The sequence below is a fragment of the Moschus berezovskii genome, chromosome 11, assembly GCF_049115385.1.
Source record: "Moschus berezovskii isolate FMDL1 chromosome 11, NW_MosBer_1.0, whole genome shotgun sequence".
NCBI classification, from domain to species: Eukaryota; Metazoa; Chordata; class Mammalia; order Artiodactyla; family Moschidae; genus Moschus; species Moschus berezovskii.
Window position 1 is genome coordinate 61112586 of NC_142470.1, and position 19486 is coordinate 61132071.

The following is a 19486-nucleotide window of genomic DNA, read 5'->3' on the forward strand; positions in this document are numbered from 1 at the left end:
CCAAGGGAAAAATCTTACCGAAGGTTACTATTCTCCATTTAATGTTATTAAAAACATAGTTTCTGGGTTTCTGAGGATACCACCAGGAGAGGAAGGCAGAACCAAAATGCAAGAGGGTCTCCTGCAGAACCCTCAATTCTAAACTTAACGCTAGGTTCCCCTTACTACCGAAGCTCCCATCTCCTTCCTCAAATGAAGTTACATGGGTACTTTCAATTGGCCTGGGACTCTCCATTCTCTGTAAACATTGGTACAAATACAGAAGTTCTCTAGACCAGTTCCATGATCTGTAAAGCAACTATAAAACCTACTACAAGAGGTCTTGAGAATGGAATGTATATAAAAAGCTTAGTACAGGGCCTGACATGCAGTGGTGAGCATTTACTAACTGACTCCATGGTAAGTACTTAACCACTGATCTAACTTTCCAGGCACAGGCCATGTAGGCATAGCTTTATTCTTGTTACTATCTGGCTTCCAAAAAAAACATCTAAAACTCTGAGAACAGTACACACCAACCTAGTTTTGTTGACTTTAAGCCATGTACTTTTGCTTAACCATTCTGATCAAGCATAAAGAGATAATGTGTCAAGACTGAAAAATCCCAACACTGGGAATTTAAGGGTTTTTTGTTTGGCCACATTTCAACAGCACGTGGGATCTTACTTCCAACCGCCATCTATGCACACACCCTCCTCCCCCGGCCGCCCATTATGCTGGAAGCATGTGTGCTCTCCTGAAAGACCAGAGAACTCCCCCAACAGAATTTTTTAATGAAGCTGACCTAGACACAACCCTCACTTTAGGCTTCTTCCTAACAGCGATGCTAGAAACAATCTAAATAAGGATCTAATAAAACAAGATAAGCCATTCGAACAGGAAACTGTGGCTATTAAAAACAAGTAGATATGAGCTAAGGAAATGTCCAAGATGCATTAGTATTAAAATTAAAATCTGTTAGAACAGCCCCCGAGGAGTAATGTCATGTATATTCTGGGATCTTAAGAAATGTTTCAGGGAGGAGTGGGGAACCTGCTGCTAGAGGGCAGTTCTCACCTGCTAAGATTATCACATTCTCCTAAGAATGCATGAGGCTAACTGATCTGGGAACAGATGTGTATGAACAAAACCAGCAAGACAAGTTTTCTAAAAACGGTAGGCTTTTTATTTATTAAGAGGTAGACAGATGAACATGGAAGGCTGGCCCATTTTAACTTGCCCAAAGTTCATATTCCACAGCATTCATCCATCCTGCACTGTCGGAAATCTTAAAGAAATACCCAAGACTGCCAGAAGGATTTTTCTTCCTACTTCTTAGCAAGAATAGTCAATGAACTGCTTGCAAAGAAGGAACTACTAACCTAAATTTTCACCATGTCCAAAGACCCTATTAGAAGTTCCCACCGATGCCAAAAGAACCCGCCACTGCCGACTGGTGGGCAGGGTACAAGTGACTATTTCTCTAAGACTACTAGGGAAGCTTGGGTTACGGTGTTTCTTGTTAAGTCCCTGTGCGTGTTAGGGCAGAAGCTGGTGAAACCAACAAAGCAGAGCACACTGTCAAATGGCTCTGAATGGTTGTTTAAAAAAAAAGAAAGAAATCACGTTATCTTCAGAGACAACATTAAAACATAATGGAACTGAAGCCTGATACAAAAAAGTAGAGAAATATATACAGGAATTCACAGCCCAGAGGGAAAAGGGACCTCAAGAGGAACCAGTGGAAACCTGGCTATGTTACACAGCTAATTTTGAGACAAGTCATATTTAGCACGAAAGCAGTTACAGCACAAGTAGAGCCTCCCTCCCATAGCTCCCAAACTTGAAAGAGATTCTTTTGTCAGTCTTCGGCAACACTGCAGTCACTCTTCAAAGGAGCAGGAAATGTGTCAGGTGGTCCCAAACATTGACCTGAATTTCCATCACACACAGCCTCACGCTCGGAAGATGATGTACTTGAAGACTGCCATGATGGCAGCACTGATAACACCCGAAATGGGGACTGTGACGAACCAGGCCATAAAAATGTTGCGGAAGAGTCTCCAATCGACCGCCTTTTTGGATCGGAGCCAGCCAACGGATACAACAGAGCCCACCTGTGGGAGGAAACCACCAAGGAACTAGTTACTGACGTGCCAGGGTACTGTGCCTAAGTAAGACTTGAGACCTTATACAAGTGAGGAGCCCCAGACTGATCCATGAGAACTGGTTTGTATTAGGAACAAGATGAAGGCCGCATAAAATCCAAGCACTGAATCTGTGCTAAATGGGGTAAAACAGAATAGGAAAAGAAAATTCTTTTTCCTTCTGAGTTGCTGGAATTTAATGAACTATATTAATAACAGGGCTTCCCCAGTGACTCAGATAGTAAAGAATCTGCCTGCAAAGCGGGAAGACCGAGGTTTGATCCCTGGGCAGGGAAGATCCCCTGGAGAAGGGAATGGCTACCCACTCTAGTAGTCTTGCCTGGAGAATCACATGGACAGAGGTGCCTGATGGGCTACAGTCTACAGGGTTGCAGAGTCGGAGCAACTGATACTTTCACTAATAATAAAAACTGCTTTAGTAACAAATTCTTTTTTAGCGTTAAGTTTCCCAAAGATTCTAGAGGGAGGCTGCTATTAGACCTAATAACTAAATTATCTGCATATCTTGGTGGAAGAAAAATGACTCAAAGGCTCCATGATGAAGCAACTTAAATTCCCTTAAGAAAGCCAGTTTCTTTCTCTATAGATATCCTATAGTTATTAGTCATCAAGCAGCCTTAGGATTCAGGAAGTTTCTTGGTGCTTCAATTCTGAGAGGCTCTGAGTACATGCTTGCTTTATAAACTGCCCTTCGACAGGTCAACAAGCCTCACAGGCTTGCTACCTCAAAAGGGCTTTCACATTTTGGGGGATATAAAATATACTATCTGCTTAAATAAAACAGACACAAGGAATTGCAAAATGGGTCTTTACGTTCTTATAGTTACTTGCCCTACACTTGTGAACTCTTGAACACTCCCACAGTGTAAAACTTTCTAAACCAAAGTATCAAAGGAAATAAAGAACAAAAAACACCTCGCCACGTATCTACTAAAACCATTCAAAAGACATAGTACCCTTTTTATCACTTACTTTACAATGTGTCGTGCTGATGGGAAGACCAATATTCGACGCAATTACTACAGTGAGGGCAGATGCCAGCTCAATACTGAAGCCGCTGTGGACACAGATAGATCACTAGTCAAGAATGGAATTTAAATTATGGTAAGTTAGCAAAAGTTCATACAATCCTGCAGTGCTCTATCTACCCACGACATCTTCAGTTTGCTCTAAACTCCTGAAATCTCCTTTAAATCAGGCCATGTGATTCCTCTTCTGTTTTCCAGTGTTTAAGGTTTTCAGGTTTTCTGTAAGCCCAGTATTAAGGCTTGCATGTCTACTTTGAAGAACTTAGTGAGCATCAGTATTGGCTCCAGAAACACAGATAAAAGCCAAATATACACAGTCATTAAGTCTTAGCTCACACATCTTTCTCATGTTATCTTAAGAACAAAAGCATTCGCCTGAGACCTGCTTTACCAACTTACCTAGAGGGCGTGATGGGTGTCAGATCCTTCCCCATGGTCTGGATGACTCTCCTTCCCCACACCCAGAGACCAATACAGATACCAACACCACCATAGAGCAGAAGCCATATTGGTGTTGCTGCTTTTGAGGAAACATCACCAGTGTCATAAACCAGATACAAAGCAACCAGAGGACCAATGGCATTGCTGGAAGAAAAAGAAAGCAAAGATGACTTTGCAGGCAAAACTACAACTTGGCAAGATCCAATCTGTTAAATGCTTTACTAAGTTTTCTAAAGCAAAGTTTTCATTAGCAAACTGTCTTTCAAGGGAAACAAATGGAACCCCCCGACCCCAACATACACAGCAGGAGACCATGAGTTCTTCTCAGAGGGAACACCCCACATTTGGTGGCCTCTCTTTCTACAGGCCCATCTGAAGCAAATTTGAATTTCACAAACAGTTTACAAACCACAGAACTAGGATTAATAGCCTACAAATTCATTCTAGGGGCAGTAACTCTTATCAAAGAACTAGATCCTATCTTGATAAATGGCTTCTCTGTTAAAGATGTGTTTATCACCTACAGAAACGGAAGCAAGCATTCTTTGTTATCTCTCTGAAGGAATTTTTCTTCCTGTTTTGTACATCAATTGCCATTATCTCATTCAATCTGCATTATTCAATGTCGCACAAACCGAGCCTTATATAAAAGGATGATACAGTATAAAAATAGAATGAGCGGTGCCAAGAATCCTGACTGACTAACCTGACGTCATTGCCACCATGGGCAAAGGACCCAAAGCAGGCCGTGAGGATCTGCAGGAACTGGAAGAGGAGAGACACTTCTGGCTTGTCCTGGTCACACCATTCTTCCAGGGAGCTTGTGCTCCCCTTCCTGTCGCCCAGACCCATCTCTGCCTTGACACTCATGTCCATCTCCGACGCCGAGTGAATGTCAGACACAGCGTTGCAGTAACTGGTGTAGCTGTCCATTCGAATTCGCTTCTTGCTGTCTGCGTTAGGCCACGTCAGCTTCTCCATCTCTTCACCCTTCTGTTCGCCTTCTTTGGCGCGGAAGGAGTCCAGAGGCATGCCGCAGATTGCCATGGTGTAGGAAGTGTAACTGTTATTGCGCCTCAAGGGTTTGTCAGCAGAGTCTCCCATGCAGTCTCCCACCTTGGCAAGATGTAACTTATGGAGGAGCTCTTTGTACAAGCCTGAATCTTTGTGCACGGTGTGATACTGGTAATGGCCACTGGAGTTAATCTGGTTACTGACAGCTTGACTGAACTGAACGAGGTTCCCATTTGGCAGCTGCACAGCACCTGCCAAGACCAAAAGGCACAAACACTCAATGCCAAGAGCGTCAGGTGCAAACAGTGAGCCCCGCAGCGGTACAGGAAACAGAGGGAAACCCGCCTGTCCCCACCAAGCAGAGTCCACGCACCGTTCATAGAGCCATCGATGCTGGTTTCCTCTTTCAGGTCCACGCTGGGAAGCCTCTCTCGCTCAGGAGCTTCTTCCAGGTCTCCAAGTTTGAATGAGACCGTTCTCTCCTCCACCACAGCCCTGAGGGGCACGGTGGCTGAGCCCACCTCCGAAACAGGATTCCTTGTTTCAATGTCACTGAGTGACAACTTTGTTTCCTCATGGTCTTCTTTCAAGCTATTCTTTTTTTCCATTAAGGGGCTTTCAGAAGGACTGGACTTGATTTCTCCTAGAAAACGATAGAAGGATGTTTTTCTTTGGTTGTGACCAAACAAACTTGCTCATTTCCCCTTTCCCTCCTCAAATAAAAAAAAGAATCCATCTCAAAGTAAGGCCACATGTAAACTTAGGTGAAAATTCAGGATAATTTTCCTGTCTGATTTGCCACATCTCATATTTCTCATTTAGGAAGGAACCAGAGATGCAAATGCAGAACATCCTAGTATCAGGGGTTGTAAACTTTATTCAGTGAAGGCCCAGAAAGTAAAATCTGGCAGTCCAGTGTCTAAGCCTCCAGTGCAGGGGTCCTGGGTTTGAACCCTGCTCAGGGAACCTGATACATGTGCCATACTAACACCCAGTACAGTCAAATTAAAAAAAAAAAAAAACTGAGCCTCCTGCTGATCCCTTCTGTAATAGAAAGTAACTCAAGTAGGGACAGGACTGACTAGCAACTGAAAACTGACTGAATTTCGTGCATTTTTTAAAAATTAATAATGAATTTGGCTGCACTGGGCCAAGTTGTGGTAGGTGATCTAGTTCCCTGACCAGAGATCAAACTCAAGCCTCCTGTGCTTGGCAGTGTGGAGTCTTAGTCACTGGACCACCAGTGAAGTTTTTGCATGTTCTTTTTAAAGAGGAATGGTCCTCAATTTCAGTCCATGAGTTCAAGCAACATGACTCAGCTCAATACAGTCAACTCAAGGTGACTTGAATTTCTGCCTCTATAAAACAAGTGCCTTATGGTGCTTGATCCCATGATGAGGTTGGAATGTTTTCTGCTTCTGTACCAATGCCCCAGGGGCGTTTAGGCATCCCAGTCAGGCAACAAACCAAGATATAAAACCTCAGCAAGATGTGTCCTATCTTCTCCCAGCCTGAGGGAAAAACGAGGTCACAAAGTCCTGAAGGCCGCCAGACAGGGCGCAGAGCCTCAGAGGCTCCTCAGCCCAGCTGTATGACGCAGCACCCTGCTGCTGCCACTGCAGTCCATGCGGCTCTCCGCTGCTCCAAGAAACAACTGAAATCACCACCCCAGCATTCGCAGATGGTAAGGGCAGAAAAACATGACTTCAAAAGAGCTCAAACAGTGAGCACAGAAATACAAGGTATAGAGACTGATACCAAAACAGTCCATATTTGATTCTACCGGAATACTCTGTATAGTAATAGTCTAAAGGGAGCCCTTCACGTGTGCTCCAGTGCTGAGAATTAACCAAATCTAAAGTCAGAGGTATACATGAGCCTAGCTCTGAATATCTGAACCTGACTTAAGCTATACATGGTAGTCGTTTTGGTAAATGTCTCCTGTGAAGGTATCTCATTACCTTTTATTTTTCATCAGTGAATCCTCATCCTCTCAATTAATGTAGACTATAGCTTCTCTGTATTTACCTAGCATATCACTGGCAAGTGATCAAGCTACAGTTAAAAAAAAGAAAAAGGAATAATAGGTGAAGTGCCTGGCCTGTCTAGCAGCCCAAATAAGGTCAAATGTGCCTTATGACTAGGTCTCAGGTCATATGTTAATAAGAACATTGTCTGGACAATAAACCTATATCCCAAATTTCCATTTAAATGTTTCTGGCTTTACCAATCTATCCAAGTAGAGGATTTTTACAGATGGCCAAACAAAAAAAAAAGGCAAGCATATTATGAGTTAGAATTTTTTTGCTATGACTTGTTACTTACGTTCGATTTTTCTCTTCATCCTGGGACATACAAAGAACCAGACGATAAGGGCACAGAAAACTGCACAGCCCACCGAGATGAGGATGGTACCCCACAGAGGAAGTTTGTCAAAGCCCAGCACTAGGAGATAAAACGGTGCATCTTGAAAACCCCAGGGCAACGGCCCCCCTGAAACGACGTGGAAACCCTCCTCTGGGGATTCCGGGGTTCCCATGCCAGCCCATTGCCCTTCACTGCTGCTGCCAAGCCTGAGGCTCGCAGGCTCTACTATGCTCCTGGCTAGAGGAATTTGGGAGAAAAATTCCATAGCATCAGAAACCCACAACTGTCTGGCCCACGTTTAACACCTGCTAGACTACCCATCTCTCAAGCTCCTTCACATACTAGGCTTTTTCCTTTCTTTGCTTTGAAGAGTAAAGGATCGTTAACACTGAGGATCTGCAAACAGCTATGAAGCAAATGGAAGCATTCCACTGCCCAGCCTCCAGCTGGATCGGCTGCGAACACCAAATCCATGTGTTACGTTGGCACATGGATTTAACATTAAAAAAGTCAAGTACCCCAATCTTCACTTTTCTCATTCTGATATAATTAGTTCTCTGTGGAAGTTATCACATCCATTGTAAACTTGCTAGAGCAAGATTATCTCTTAGGATGCTTTATCAAACTAAGATACAGAAAACTGGGACATTATCTATCAAAAGATAAGAAAGGTTCAAAGGGCTGTCTTTCACAAAAGGAAAATATTAGAGCAGTAATCAAGCTAACAAGTCACATCTTAATCACACTTGCCTACTTCTCATATGAATCAGAGATCATTAACTAGTCACCTGGTTATCACTTAAGTGCCAACAGGCTCCAAGCCACTAGCCCATATTAATGATAAAGCACCAGATATCACTATTTAAGCCTAAAAAGATGCTATAATGATCTGTGGTTTATACAAGAATATCTCAGGTACTTGTGACTGTTTTGCTTATTAGGTATTACTTATAAAATGGAAACTCTATTTTCCCTCAAAGTAGTTCATATTTAAAAATCAGATATAAATGGAAGCCCCTTCAAAACTAAAGTTCTATAGTGACACAATCTTTCCATTTTAATTGTTATCAATTTGAATTATGCAGTTAGTCACACAAACTAAAATATACATGAAAACTAATCAATCTATCATAATTTAAATTTGCCTACGTTCCAAGTCAAAAAGTGGAAATGAAACTCGTTTTTCTTGTAAATGATCCACCAAAGGACAAGACAAAACTATCCATGTTCCCTTTTCAAAGAATGATTGAAAACTTGAGTTTCTAATTTCATTGAACTGTAAGCTGCGCTGCTACCACATGCAACATGAATGCTTAGAGCTTCATGGAGAATTTTTTAGTTTGACATGAAGAGCCCAATTTAAAGCAGATTGGAAATGCAGAATGCAAGCTTTTCTTTGCCTCTATCATTTGTTAAGAAGTCTGGTAACCTCTAATAAGATCAAGTCTCATAAAGTTGTCCAGTTTCTTTCCTGATTATTCCAAAAATAAAGACAAGGTTAAAAAAAAATACTTCACTAAATCAAACCAACTTTTAAAGCAATTATCCTTCAATTAAAAATAAATATTTTAAAAAGTTAAAGAAAATATACTTCACTCACTCCATTTTTGGTCAGTGATTTATGAAGCAAGTTACACTCCATTGTCAGAAATGAAATCAACTTAGTGGGCCATAATGAGCATTTTTAAAAGAGTATTTGCAATTGTGAGCACATAAGTAGCTTCCCATGGACGGAGGAGCCTGGTTGGCTGCAGTCCATGGGGTCGCTAAGGGTCAGACACGACTGAGCGACTTCACTTTCACACATTGGAGAAGGAAATGGCAACCCACTCCAGTGTTCTTGCCTGGAGACTCCCAGGGAAGGGGGAGCCTGGTGGGCTTCCATCTATGGGGTCACACAGAGTCGGACATGACTGAAGTGACTTAGCAGCAGCAGCAGCAGCAGCAAGTAGCTTCAAGACACTATTCCAGTTATCTGTCCCTCTCCCCCCGCAACTCGTCTCTACAAAAGCACTCTCTGTCCTAGGCAGCAATGCACAATGTCTTTCTCCCAACGAGTCACAACAGTCTGACCCAATGAGTCAGAGGCCATACGACCAAATGAACCTAAGAGTGGAAACTGACTAATCAAGACATAATACTCTCCTGTCTGACAAATTACAGGTTATCCATCTTTTTCAGTGGCTACATTGAACATGTATTATCCTAATTTAATCCGTGCTTTGCCTTCGTCCCAACATAAAAGTAACATTTCAAGCTTTATATTCTCACAAATATTTTTCCTCTTAGCTGCATGAATTCTTCTTCCAAGTGCACTTAGAGCAGGTGTTAAACATCCCAACTCTTCTTATTCAAGCAGATTCAGGGGAGTAAATTTAGGACTTAGCAAACAAAGCAGCTCCAATCGGGAGAGAAAAATGAGAATATCCAGCAAAAAAGTCATAAATGACTGATATTTCGAAGACAACATATAACTAATGACTCTTCAGCAGTCACAAGTTGAGATTAACATCAATTCCAGGTAATTTTAGCACAGGTAGGAGAGAGGGAGGGATAAGATCAAATTATCGGTGGATCCTGTGAAGACTAAAGAGTAAAGGTCTGTAGTGATTTAGAATCTGAGCAGGTCTCTTTGGTTGAAAAACTATCTAGGTTAAACTCAGCGTACACTAGCCTGCAGCCTTCTGAAATGGGCGCAGGCCAGTCACCTTCTAGTAGATTTCAGCCCTGTAAAGCAAAAAGGGGTAAATTGGGCATTTAATGCAAGTTTTAGAAACAACTTTAAATTCACATTTAAATATTCTGATGTGTACTTACATGGCGCTCCAGTGTACATGATGGAAAAGAGGTTGATTCCAATCGTGCAGGCATAGAACACTGGCAAAGCTCGCAACCCATTAGGAACTGGATCTGCCTGTAAAATCATCACTATCATAAACATCAAGACCTTAAATGCTATAAAAAGTCAACCCATTTCCGCTGAACCTTATCAAAGGGCGGCTCCGGGAATTTTAGTGCCAGCCAGTAACTCTCTCCATGGTAGTCTCTGAGGACAAATGGTCTTTTCCTACATTGCTCCTGGAAGTCCCCCTACGAAGGCTAATCTACATCTATCTGAATTTAAGTCTGTGCTTGATTTTATGTTTGGGGGGTTGGTTGGGGTTTTTCTTGTTGCTGTTATTCTCCCTTAAGAAGGGAATGGCAACCCACTCCAGTACTCTTGCCTGCAAACACTATGGACAGAGGAACCTGGCGGGCTACAGTCCATGGGGTCGAAAAGAGTTGGACAGGACTGAGCGACTGATCACATTAACAAGGCTACCTATTACGGATGACCAGTGATGTCCTGGATGGTCAGTTTCAACCCCCAGTGATCTAAGGCAGTGGTCCCCAACCTTTTTGGCACCAGGGATGGGTTTCATGGAAGACAACCGCTCACTTCCTGATGTGTGACCCAGTTCATAACAAGGGGGTGGGGACCCAGGCTCTAAGGTACCTTATTTGCTCAGATTTTTATCTGGTCAAGAAACAGACTGAGTTATTACAACATCTCTTACCTGACTTTATACCTGCAATGACTTCTCAAATATAAAACATGTAGAATATATTAGTGACAACTATCTTATCTAGACATTTGATAAATAAGCCACAACTAATGATTTACCCAAGTGCTAAGATAAAAATCAATCGTATACGAGGTTATCTCCTCATTCAACAGACTGTGTGCCAAGCACCATTTCGGGCACAAAAATATGGGAGTGAATGAGATAAAGTCTCTGCTCTCACAGAGCTGACACTGACTATCCAACACAGAATGATGCTCTGAAGCAGGGGAAGGAGGCAGTGATGGAAGGAGGGGCACCCTTTAATTTGGGGGGGAGGGGGTAGTCCAAAGACTATTACTGGAGCCAACACAGATGCGTTACGTCAACAAGCCATAAAGCTATGTAGCCAGGAACACACCCAGGTGGAGAAACAGCAGCTAGAGAACAAGCTATCTGGAAGGCAGAATGCCCCAGAGACAGCAGCAAATAGAAACCCTGAGGCAGGTGCTTGAACTGTCTTGAGGAACAGCAAGGCCAGTGTGGCTGGAAACAAGAGTTAAAAACAAGACCACAGGGCTTCCCTGGTGGCACTTCAAAGTCCAACTCTTTGCAAAACCTGCCAGGCTCCTCTGTCCGTTGGATTTTTCAGGCAAGAATACTGGAGTGAGTTGCCATTTCCTCCTCCAGGGAATCTTCCCAACCCAGGGACTGAACCCGCATCCCCTGCATTGCAGGCAGACTTTACTCGCTGAGCCATCAGGGAATCCCTGGTGGCGCAGTTGGTAATAATCCAGCTGTCAATACAAGGGACGCAGGTTCAATCCCTGGTTCCTAGAAGATCCCACAGGCCTGCTGCTGCTGCTGCTAAGTCGCTTCAGTCGTGTCAGACTTTGTGTGACCCCACAGACAGCAGCCCACCAGGCTCCCCCGTCCCTGGGATTCTCCAGGCAAGAACACTGGAGTGGGTTGCCATTTCCTTCTCCAATGCAGGAAGTGAAAAGTGAAAGTGAAGTTACTCAGTCGTGTCCCACTCTTAGCAAGCCCATGGACTTACAGCCTACCAGGCTCCTCCACCCATGGGATTTTCCAGGCAAGAGTACTGGAGTGGGTTGCCACTGCCTTCTCTGCCCACAGGCCTAGGAGCAAGTAAGTATGTGTACCACAACTACTAAGCCTGTGCTCTAGAGCCTGGGAGTCACAACTTCTGAAGCCTAGACCCTGTGCTCTGCACGAGAAGTCACCCCCAATGAGAAGTCCACTCACAGCAACAAAGACACAGCACAGCCAAAAATAAATTCTGAGAAAAAAAAAGAGCACACATCTTAACACATGAGTAGGCTAAAACTCCGGAGAAGGCAATGGCAAGCCACTCCAGTACTCTTGCCTAGAAAATCCCGTGGATGGAGGAGCCTGGTAGGCTGCAGTCCGTGGGGTCGCTAAGGGTCGGACACGACTGAACGACTTCACTTTCACTTTTCACTTTCCACTTTCACACATTGGAGAAGGAAATGGCAACCCACTCCAGTGTTCTTGCCTGGAGAATCCCAGGGACGGGGGAGCCTGGTGGGCTTCCGTCTATGGGGTCACACAGAGTCGGACACGACTGAAGTGACTTAGCAGCAGCAGCAGGCTAAAACTCAAAGATGCTGTCGGCCTAAAGGTTTCCTGCTGTCTTAGATCCAATGGAAAAGCTTGGAAAGGTAGAGACAAAGACAAGACTCATCAATAATACACGGGAAGACTGAGTTAATGGCTTAAGGAACCAGAAAGCAGAGGTGCCATTCCCAATCAGCAGAGATGATCGGCCCTGGATGAAAACCACCTGAATGAACATCAGCTCCCCAATCTGCAGTCTGAAAGAATGCTACAGATAAGGAACCTGACAAAATAAAGAGCCAATAAAACCTAAGCATCCCTGAGTCACTCAATGATGTGGGCCCCACCCCAATAGTAAGGTTATGAACCTGAGCTGTATATACCTTTTTCTTCTAAGAATAATCTGTGGTTTTAAGAAATTCTCCAAGGAACTTAAGACTCCCCCGGCTCCACACCTACATCAAAATCCATGAGGGTTCCAGACATTATGTAGGGGCTTCTCTTCCTCCCTTCTGTTACCTCCGAACTCCATTCAACCACTCCCCTGAGGTAACCAGGGCTGTTTTATGAGAATGCTTAACAACCTTTGACTCATCTAAACACACACCTAAAACTTTACCTCGAAGTAAACAGCTCATCACCTAGCTATATGGGATGGGAAAGTGGGGGGGTCTTCCTAACTCATTTTCAACCAGGATAGTTCTTTTTTTATACAGTGGACATGTCTGAAAAGATGCCCTACATAGATTTAACATGATTTCTGATGGAAGGGAGGAATACTGAAAGACCCGTCTTTGACTGGAATTGAAACTCAACAGGAAACCTTCTTGGCCCATCCCTTGTTTACTGCCGCTGTCCTTAACTTTCACTCTGCTCTTCCCTACGAGGCTAACCAACACCCTCGGAACACTCAGAAGACTGAAAACGTCTAAAAGCCCTTTTAATGTTATTCATTTCCAAAACAGAATTTTTAGTTGAAAAGTATCTTAATGGTCAAATATTTAGATTTTAACAGCCAGGACCACCAAAGGTTATCATTCAGAGATGTTAAAGTCTAACAGTAACCAGAACTATTCAGTCTCATCACCTAAAAACTCATCTCTTGTTGGTAGATTAGAAACAAGGGCATGTGCCTGCCCCTGGCGGGGGGGGGGGGGGGGAAGGGGGCAGTGGCGATTCTCCAAGTTCATCCTGAGTAGTTTTAAACGCAATTCCGATCATTCTTGATCATGTCCATCCTCATACCCCATGAGGAATATATAGTTTAGAAGTTAACACAGCTAACTTAAGCGCTCAAGAACTGAGGGTAAAAATACCTGGCATGTGTTTCCCAAATGAGAGGCCTGAGCAGCTGAAAACCCCACTCTGCACCTGAGAGCATGACCATTCCACCTCCAAAAAGGAAGTCTATTTTCGTTTGAGACGCACAAAGCCTCCGCAGAATCAGACCCCAGTGTAAAACCTTTATGCGCAAAGCCTTCCCTGGTGGCTCAGTGGTGTGCCAATGCAGGTGACATGGTTCGATCCCTGGTCTGGTAAGATCCCACATGCCAGAGGGAGCAACTGGGCTTGTGCACCACGACTGAGTTTGTGCTCTCAAGCCCGGGAGCCCCAGTGGGAGAGGCCGTGGCAGAGAGGGGCCCTCGCACCCGCAAAGACCCAGCACAGCTAAAGATAAGTAAAACTGTGGCGAAAAATCTTTTATGAGCAGAAATTCCTAATAGGGGGTTCGAGTAATTCTCCTGCGTTCTGATCCCTGGCTAAGTTGCCCTCAAACTGAAGCATCCTATTATATTCTACAGCAGTGGGGAGTGGGAGGGTAGGTGCAAATCATTACCTGCTTCCTTAATAAGACAAGTTTTACTCTCAAATTATACTAAGCTATAGAGGTTTCAAGTTTTCAAAGTATTACATTGCTATCTTTTGCCAGACTTAGGCCATGGTAAACAGATTAGTGAGTCACTTTACACCAATCATAGAATTTCTATAGAAAGTACAAATCCTCCCAAGAGAAGCTTAGAACTAGACCAAACAAATGGCTCAGTACATTCTTACCACTTGGGACTAAGCTACCTGTCTCCCTTCACTCAGATTTCTTCAGTTTAGAAGAATTTAAGAACTTACAATGGACTGTTAAAGAGTCATTTACCCCAGGAAAAGGACAACTTTGTTTACTGAGAAAAAAATGCATTTATTTTTACTGTAACTCAGTCCAACAACATCCCTTGCTGTCTACATTTATTTTGGAGCCAGCATCAGACTTCATGATAAAAGAAATGCTATCGGGTCCCTCAAAAGGGATTTTCAAAGGGACAGGAAATTAAATGATTATCTGCAATTTTTCTGCCAAGAAAAACTAAACAGACTTTTGTGATTTTTACCTTTACTGGTTCCTTTTTACCTATTCTGAGACATTAAAGTCAAGTCACTGTGAGAGGTACAAGTCCCCACCATGAAGTTCATAAACTGGTTTCAATAATCAACACTACACAGATAATTAAGTAGGGACCCAAACTATTCCATTTTAACTGGCAGTTAAGAAAAAGCCACCTAGGGCACTCAAGCTTACAATTCAAACTGGCTTGACAGAGAAGCAGATGGACTTGTGGACACAGTAGGGGGAGAAAGGAGAAGGGGAACTACCATGTGTAAAATAGCTAGTGGGCTGCTGCTATACAGCACAGGGAGCCCCAGGCCAGTGCTTTGTGATGACCTGGGGGTGGGGAGGTGTGATCCAGGCTTAAGGAGGAGATGTATGTAACACTTATGGCCGATTCAAGTTGTTGGGCCGATTCAAGTTGTTGTACAGCTGAAACCAACAGGACATTGTAAAGCAATTATCCTCCAACAAAAAAAAAGGTGGGTCTGCCTATGATGGTGGTTTAAAGTAGTAACCTGCATACAGCTAAACAAAGTCACGCCAAATACATTTGATTTTTTCTGCTTTCAGTCTCTTCAATTTCTTGGCACCCCTTAGTGTTCATTTAATTTCTCCTTTCCAAATGCCTTCTTGGGTATTGAAAACTTTCTTCTTTCCAAGAAGTTAGGTACAAAACAATGTTTCTAACTCTCCAAGGTCACACTCCTACACACCCATCACACTTGTAAAAATGCTATTGGTTTGAATACCACTGAATGTGACCTACTCCAGGTCATGTGGGGGGCGGGGGTGGGGGGAGAAAGATTACCTTACGGAGGATGAATGCACGAACCAGGAAAAATAAAATCCCAGACATAATACCAGAAAGCAGAGGAGAGACGAACCAAGACAACACTGGAATAGAACATATTAAGAGAAACATCAACTAATGAACCCAAACACTCCTCCCTCTCAGTCCTCCCTTTCCAAAACTTTAATCCACCCCTCCAACTTGACACCATCTACTTACTCCCACACACAACGCCTCCATCCTTGTGGTAATACAATAAAAAGACATTTAGAATGAAACGTACCAATTTTTATCAGTTCAGACCACTTGACACCTTCCTGCCCCTTTGCCACCAAGGAGAAACCAATGGTTGCGCCGACGATACAATGGGTTCCAGAAATGGGCAGCTTCAAGAACGAAGCCGCTAGCTGCCACACCGCAGAACCTGAAAACACGTCAAATTTGATTAAGGCACACGGCAGAATTCCAGTAATGTACGCAGCGCATATTACTGAAGGTAACCATCTGAAAAGCTTCAGAACACAAGAATGGAACTACCCATCATAGGAATTCGCTAACCCACCAAGAGGACAATCGGGGCGGGGGCGGTGGTGGTGGAGAACTCACCAAACATCGCACTGACGGAGCCGGCCATCAGCAGCTGTTGGGTCGAGTTGTACATCTCCACGTCAATTAAGCCCTTCCTGACCGTCTCGCTCACTTTGGCCCCCAGGAGGACAGATCCCACTGTCTCAAAGATACTAGCTAAGATGCAGGCTTGCTTGAGGGTCACTACACCCGATCCCACGGCTGTACCAAACGAATTTGCTACATCATTAGCTCCCACGGAGAACGCCAGAACGAATGCAATAATAAAGCCCAGAATGAGCATCCATAGGTGGTAGTTCACCAACGGACCAGAAGCGGCAGTAGCAGCAATAGCAGTGGTAATGAGCGGTGCCGCGGTCGTTGCCATTCTCTAGAGTAGTGGTTCTTGAATGAATCAGAGAATTACTGAGCGGTGTTCGAGATGTGTAAACAGAATATGAGGTATCAAAAATGCTATAATAAATAATATATATTATATAAAATTAAATACTGTAAACTACGGCACAGAAACCGAGCTGGGGAGTTACTGCTATACGCTGCGTATGGGCATCTGTTGTCTGGGGTTTCTTTGGCTCTGGAGGGCTAGGAACACGGAGCAGAATTCCATGGCGGAGAAGAGAAAGGACGCAAGTTCATCCTGGAAGGAGGAACGGAGAGGAATAACAATAGCAGTGCGCTCTTGGGGGCCGGTCCCGCACTCCGCGCCGACCCCACTGGGACTGGGGGGACCCGGCCGGGCCCGCCACCCGCGATCCGCTGTCCCCCGACCCGGAGAGAACGCGCCGGGCACGTGGCGCCGGGGACCACCTCTGCCCGCGCGCCCAGCCCGGCCCGGCCCCCGAGCAGCCGGCCCGCGCGCGCCCTCCCCGCGAAAACCGGAAAAGGGCCGTTCCCGCGCGCGCGCCCCCAGCGGACCGCCAAAAAGGCCCGCGGGCGGGCAAACGAACCAACGAACCGACGAACGGAAGAACGGGCGGGGTGGGGTGGAGTGGGGTAGGGAGGCGGACAGCGACGAAAGCAGAACGCCACTGCGTGGCCGGCCCCGGCCCAGCCGGCCATCCCCAGCGCCGCCGCGCCCACACCGGGCCCCGGGGAGAAGAAAGAGCCTTTCCAAGGTGGCGACTCCACTCACCAAAGAAAACGAGAAGCCGAACGGGAGGCGAGGTCCAGGCGGCGGGCTAGAACCACGGACGCACGCACCTCTTATCGAAGAGCACACGACCTGGTGCGGAGGCTCTGGGGATGGCTCCGCGGGGCAGGCGACCGACCCTGGAAGCAGCAGCTGGCGCCTCAGCAGCGGAGAAGGGAAAGCACGCAGCGCGCGCCGGCAGCCATCACTCTGGCAGCGCACGCCGCCGGCCCCTACTTATAGCCGGCGCTGCGCCCCGCGTGACCCGCCGCGCCTCGCGCCGGCCAGGAGCCCCACCCCCGGGATGACGCAGACCCCGCCAGCCGGGCCGGATGAGCCGGACAGCGGCGCTCATTGGCCCGCGCCGCGCTGTGGTCACGCCCCCAAGGGGAGCTCGTCCACGTGGGGAGGGCCAGCCCCTTCCCTGCGGCCTTGCCTCTGCGTCCTGGCACCGCCGGGAGTCAGCGGCGGAGGCCGCTGGGGACCCTCACCCGGTACCTGGACGTCGTCAAGCGGAGGTTATAGAGGCCGCGACCAAGGTCATGGTTCCTCCCTCGCGATCCCAGGATTACGGAGCTGTCTGAGCCTCGAGCGCACTTGTGACTTGCTGCATCGGGAGGCCACACCTGGCCAGGTTCCCTCCCTCCCGTTATCCTGGTGACGCTGCAGGGGAGCTCGCGCCCTGGGGCTCCGGATCCGGTCCCGGCACGTTGTCGCACCTGTGACTTGCCCTTGGCCAGACAGGCACTGTCCCTCGCCCGGGGAGGGAGAGGGCTCACGTGGTCGCTTTACTCCCGCAGTCATGCACTTGGGCGAAAACGGTACTGCTGCGGAGTCACGAGAACCAGGTTGTCTCCCAGTTATGGCGCAGAGCCACGGGGTAGCTGTGGGTCATTAATTTCCCCGCGGCAGACCGTTTTGTGCGCCGGGGCTCAGGTGCCTAGGGAAGGACTCCTGCGGATTCAAATCCTGATTCTTGCCTGCTGCAGTGTGTCACCTTGAGCGACTTTCAGATCGCTTGCGTAATCGGGAATGTAAATTGTTTACAATTATACCTACCCGGTAGCGGGAATTAAACGAGTTAACGAGTGTGAATGGAACTAGAACTCAGTAGGTGTTCAGTGAATGCTAATTTCCGTTTTGTGGTTTCCATGAATATTCCTGTTTCTGATGTAAAAAGGGTGTCTGAGGTGTTCTCTTCGGACTACCGAAAACTTTCCTATTTTGAGGTAAATTGATTTCTGGTACCCCTACATGGCGTATATAATGTAGTATTGACATTAATAAGATTTGCTTTGCAAATTTGGGGGCATTTCATGATTCGGCCTAAGATCAAGACCAACCACTCTTGCCGGGGGAGATTAAGGTCGTGGTCTCTTGTCAGGGTTTGTAGTGAGATTAAAGAATTCCCAACAGAAGTATTTACCAGGCTTAGAATGTTCTGGAGCCCTCACGGCCTTTAGCCATCTCTAGCAGCTGGGCACTGAATAGCAGGAACAAAAACATTGTAAATCATTGCTAAGTCTGGCTCATCTATGGAGGCTTAAAACTCCACCTGAGTTTCCTCTGACCTCCCTAGAAAATCTGGTGGAGTTATATGAGTAACTTACAAAGTTCTGAGTCCCAAGGTCATGGCCAAAACTAGGAAGCGGGCAATGTCCGGGAGCACTGACCCTGGAGTGCAAATCTGATGTAATTCTGGCACCTTAAATTGTACACCTCCCTCCACCTTTACTTTGTTGCAAGGTTATGAAAAAATAAAGGACTGATATGTTACAGGTCTTTAGTGTTCTGCCATTTTAAAACAATAATTTCCAAAGCTATTAAGGCAGTTACCTAGAACTTTCCCTGGTATGTGTTTGTTTTTTCATTCTGCCCATGGACATACTTTTGCCAGGCTGTGGTACCAGCCCTTTAAGTTGGCAAACACTTGCTGGACAACCTCTGTTGAAGGCAGCGGGGCAGCCATGGTGAATATCCAGCAAGCTGAGAGCACAGGCCAAGCCCCTTGGGGGGATTTGAGGAGAGTGCTGGGGCAAAGATTCAGGCAATTCCCCTTGTAATGCATGTGAATTCTGTGAGCATCTTCAGGCTGTAGAAGGGCTATACCCTTCCTCCTCAGGACAACATTTATAGAGCCTCTGCCAATGGGGCTGTCAGGAGAGGTGAGGGTTGGGGTGGGTCCTGGCCATCTCACCTGGAGACAGGATCAGTAGGGTGTGGCCCTTAGAGACTTGGACTTCTCTTGGCTGGAATGCCTCATCCTCTCATAGGGAGGAGAGGTAGGGTTCTGTGGAGAGAAGTTTCAGGGCCTTGAAATGGAAAAATAGAGGAGGTATGAAGCTCACCAATTCACAAACAAATGGCACTGGTTCAGACCTTATGGCTGAACACAGGAAAGAGTGCAGAGATCCCAAGGATAATGTTTCTGTTAGAATCAAGGTGTTGGACATGCTCTCTT

At 45.8% G+C, this 19486-nt stretch overlaps 1 protein-coding gene across 1 annotated transcript; it reads right to left on the reverse strand.

The window, feature by feature from the left end:
- Positions 1-1142: 1142 nt before the first annotated feature.
- Positions 1143-18796, reverse strand: SLC20A1 (solute carrier family 20 member 1). Its single transcript, XM_055400714.2, has 11 exons — positions 17029-18796; positions 15915-16533; positions 15592-15732; positions 15327-15412; positions 9815-9911; positions 6956-7075; positions 5004-5273; positions 4323-4881; positions 3575-3760; positions 3120-3204; positions 1143-2096 (listed from the first exon to the last, which is right to left on the reverse strand). The coding sequence occupies exons 2-11, from the start codon at positions 16261-16263 to the stop codon at positions 1935-1937; spliced, it is 2055 nt and encodes a 684-aa protein (XP_055256689.1). The 5' UTR covers positions 16264-16533; positions 17029-18796; the 3' UTR covers positions 1143-1934.
- Between the last annotated feature and the right edge of the window lie 690 nt (positions 18797-19486).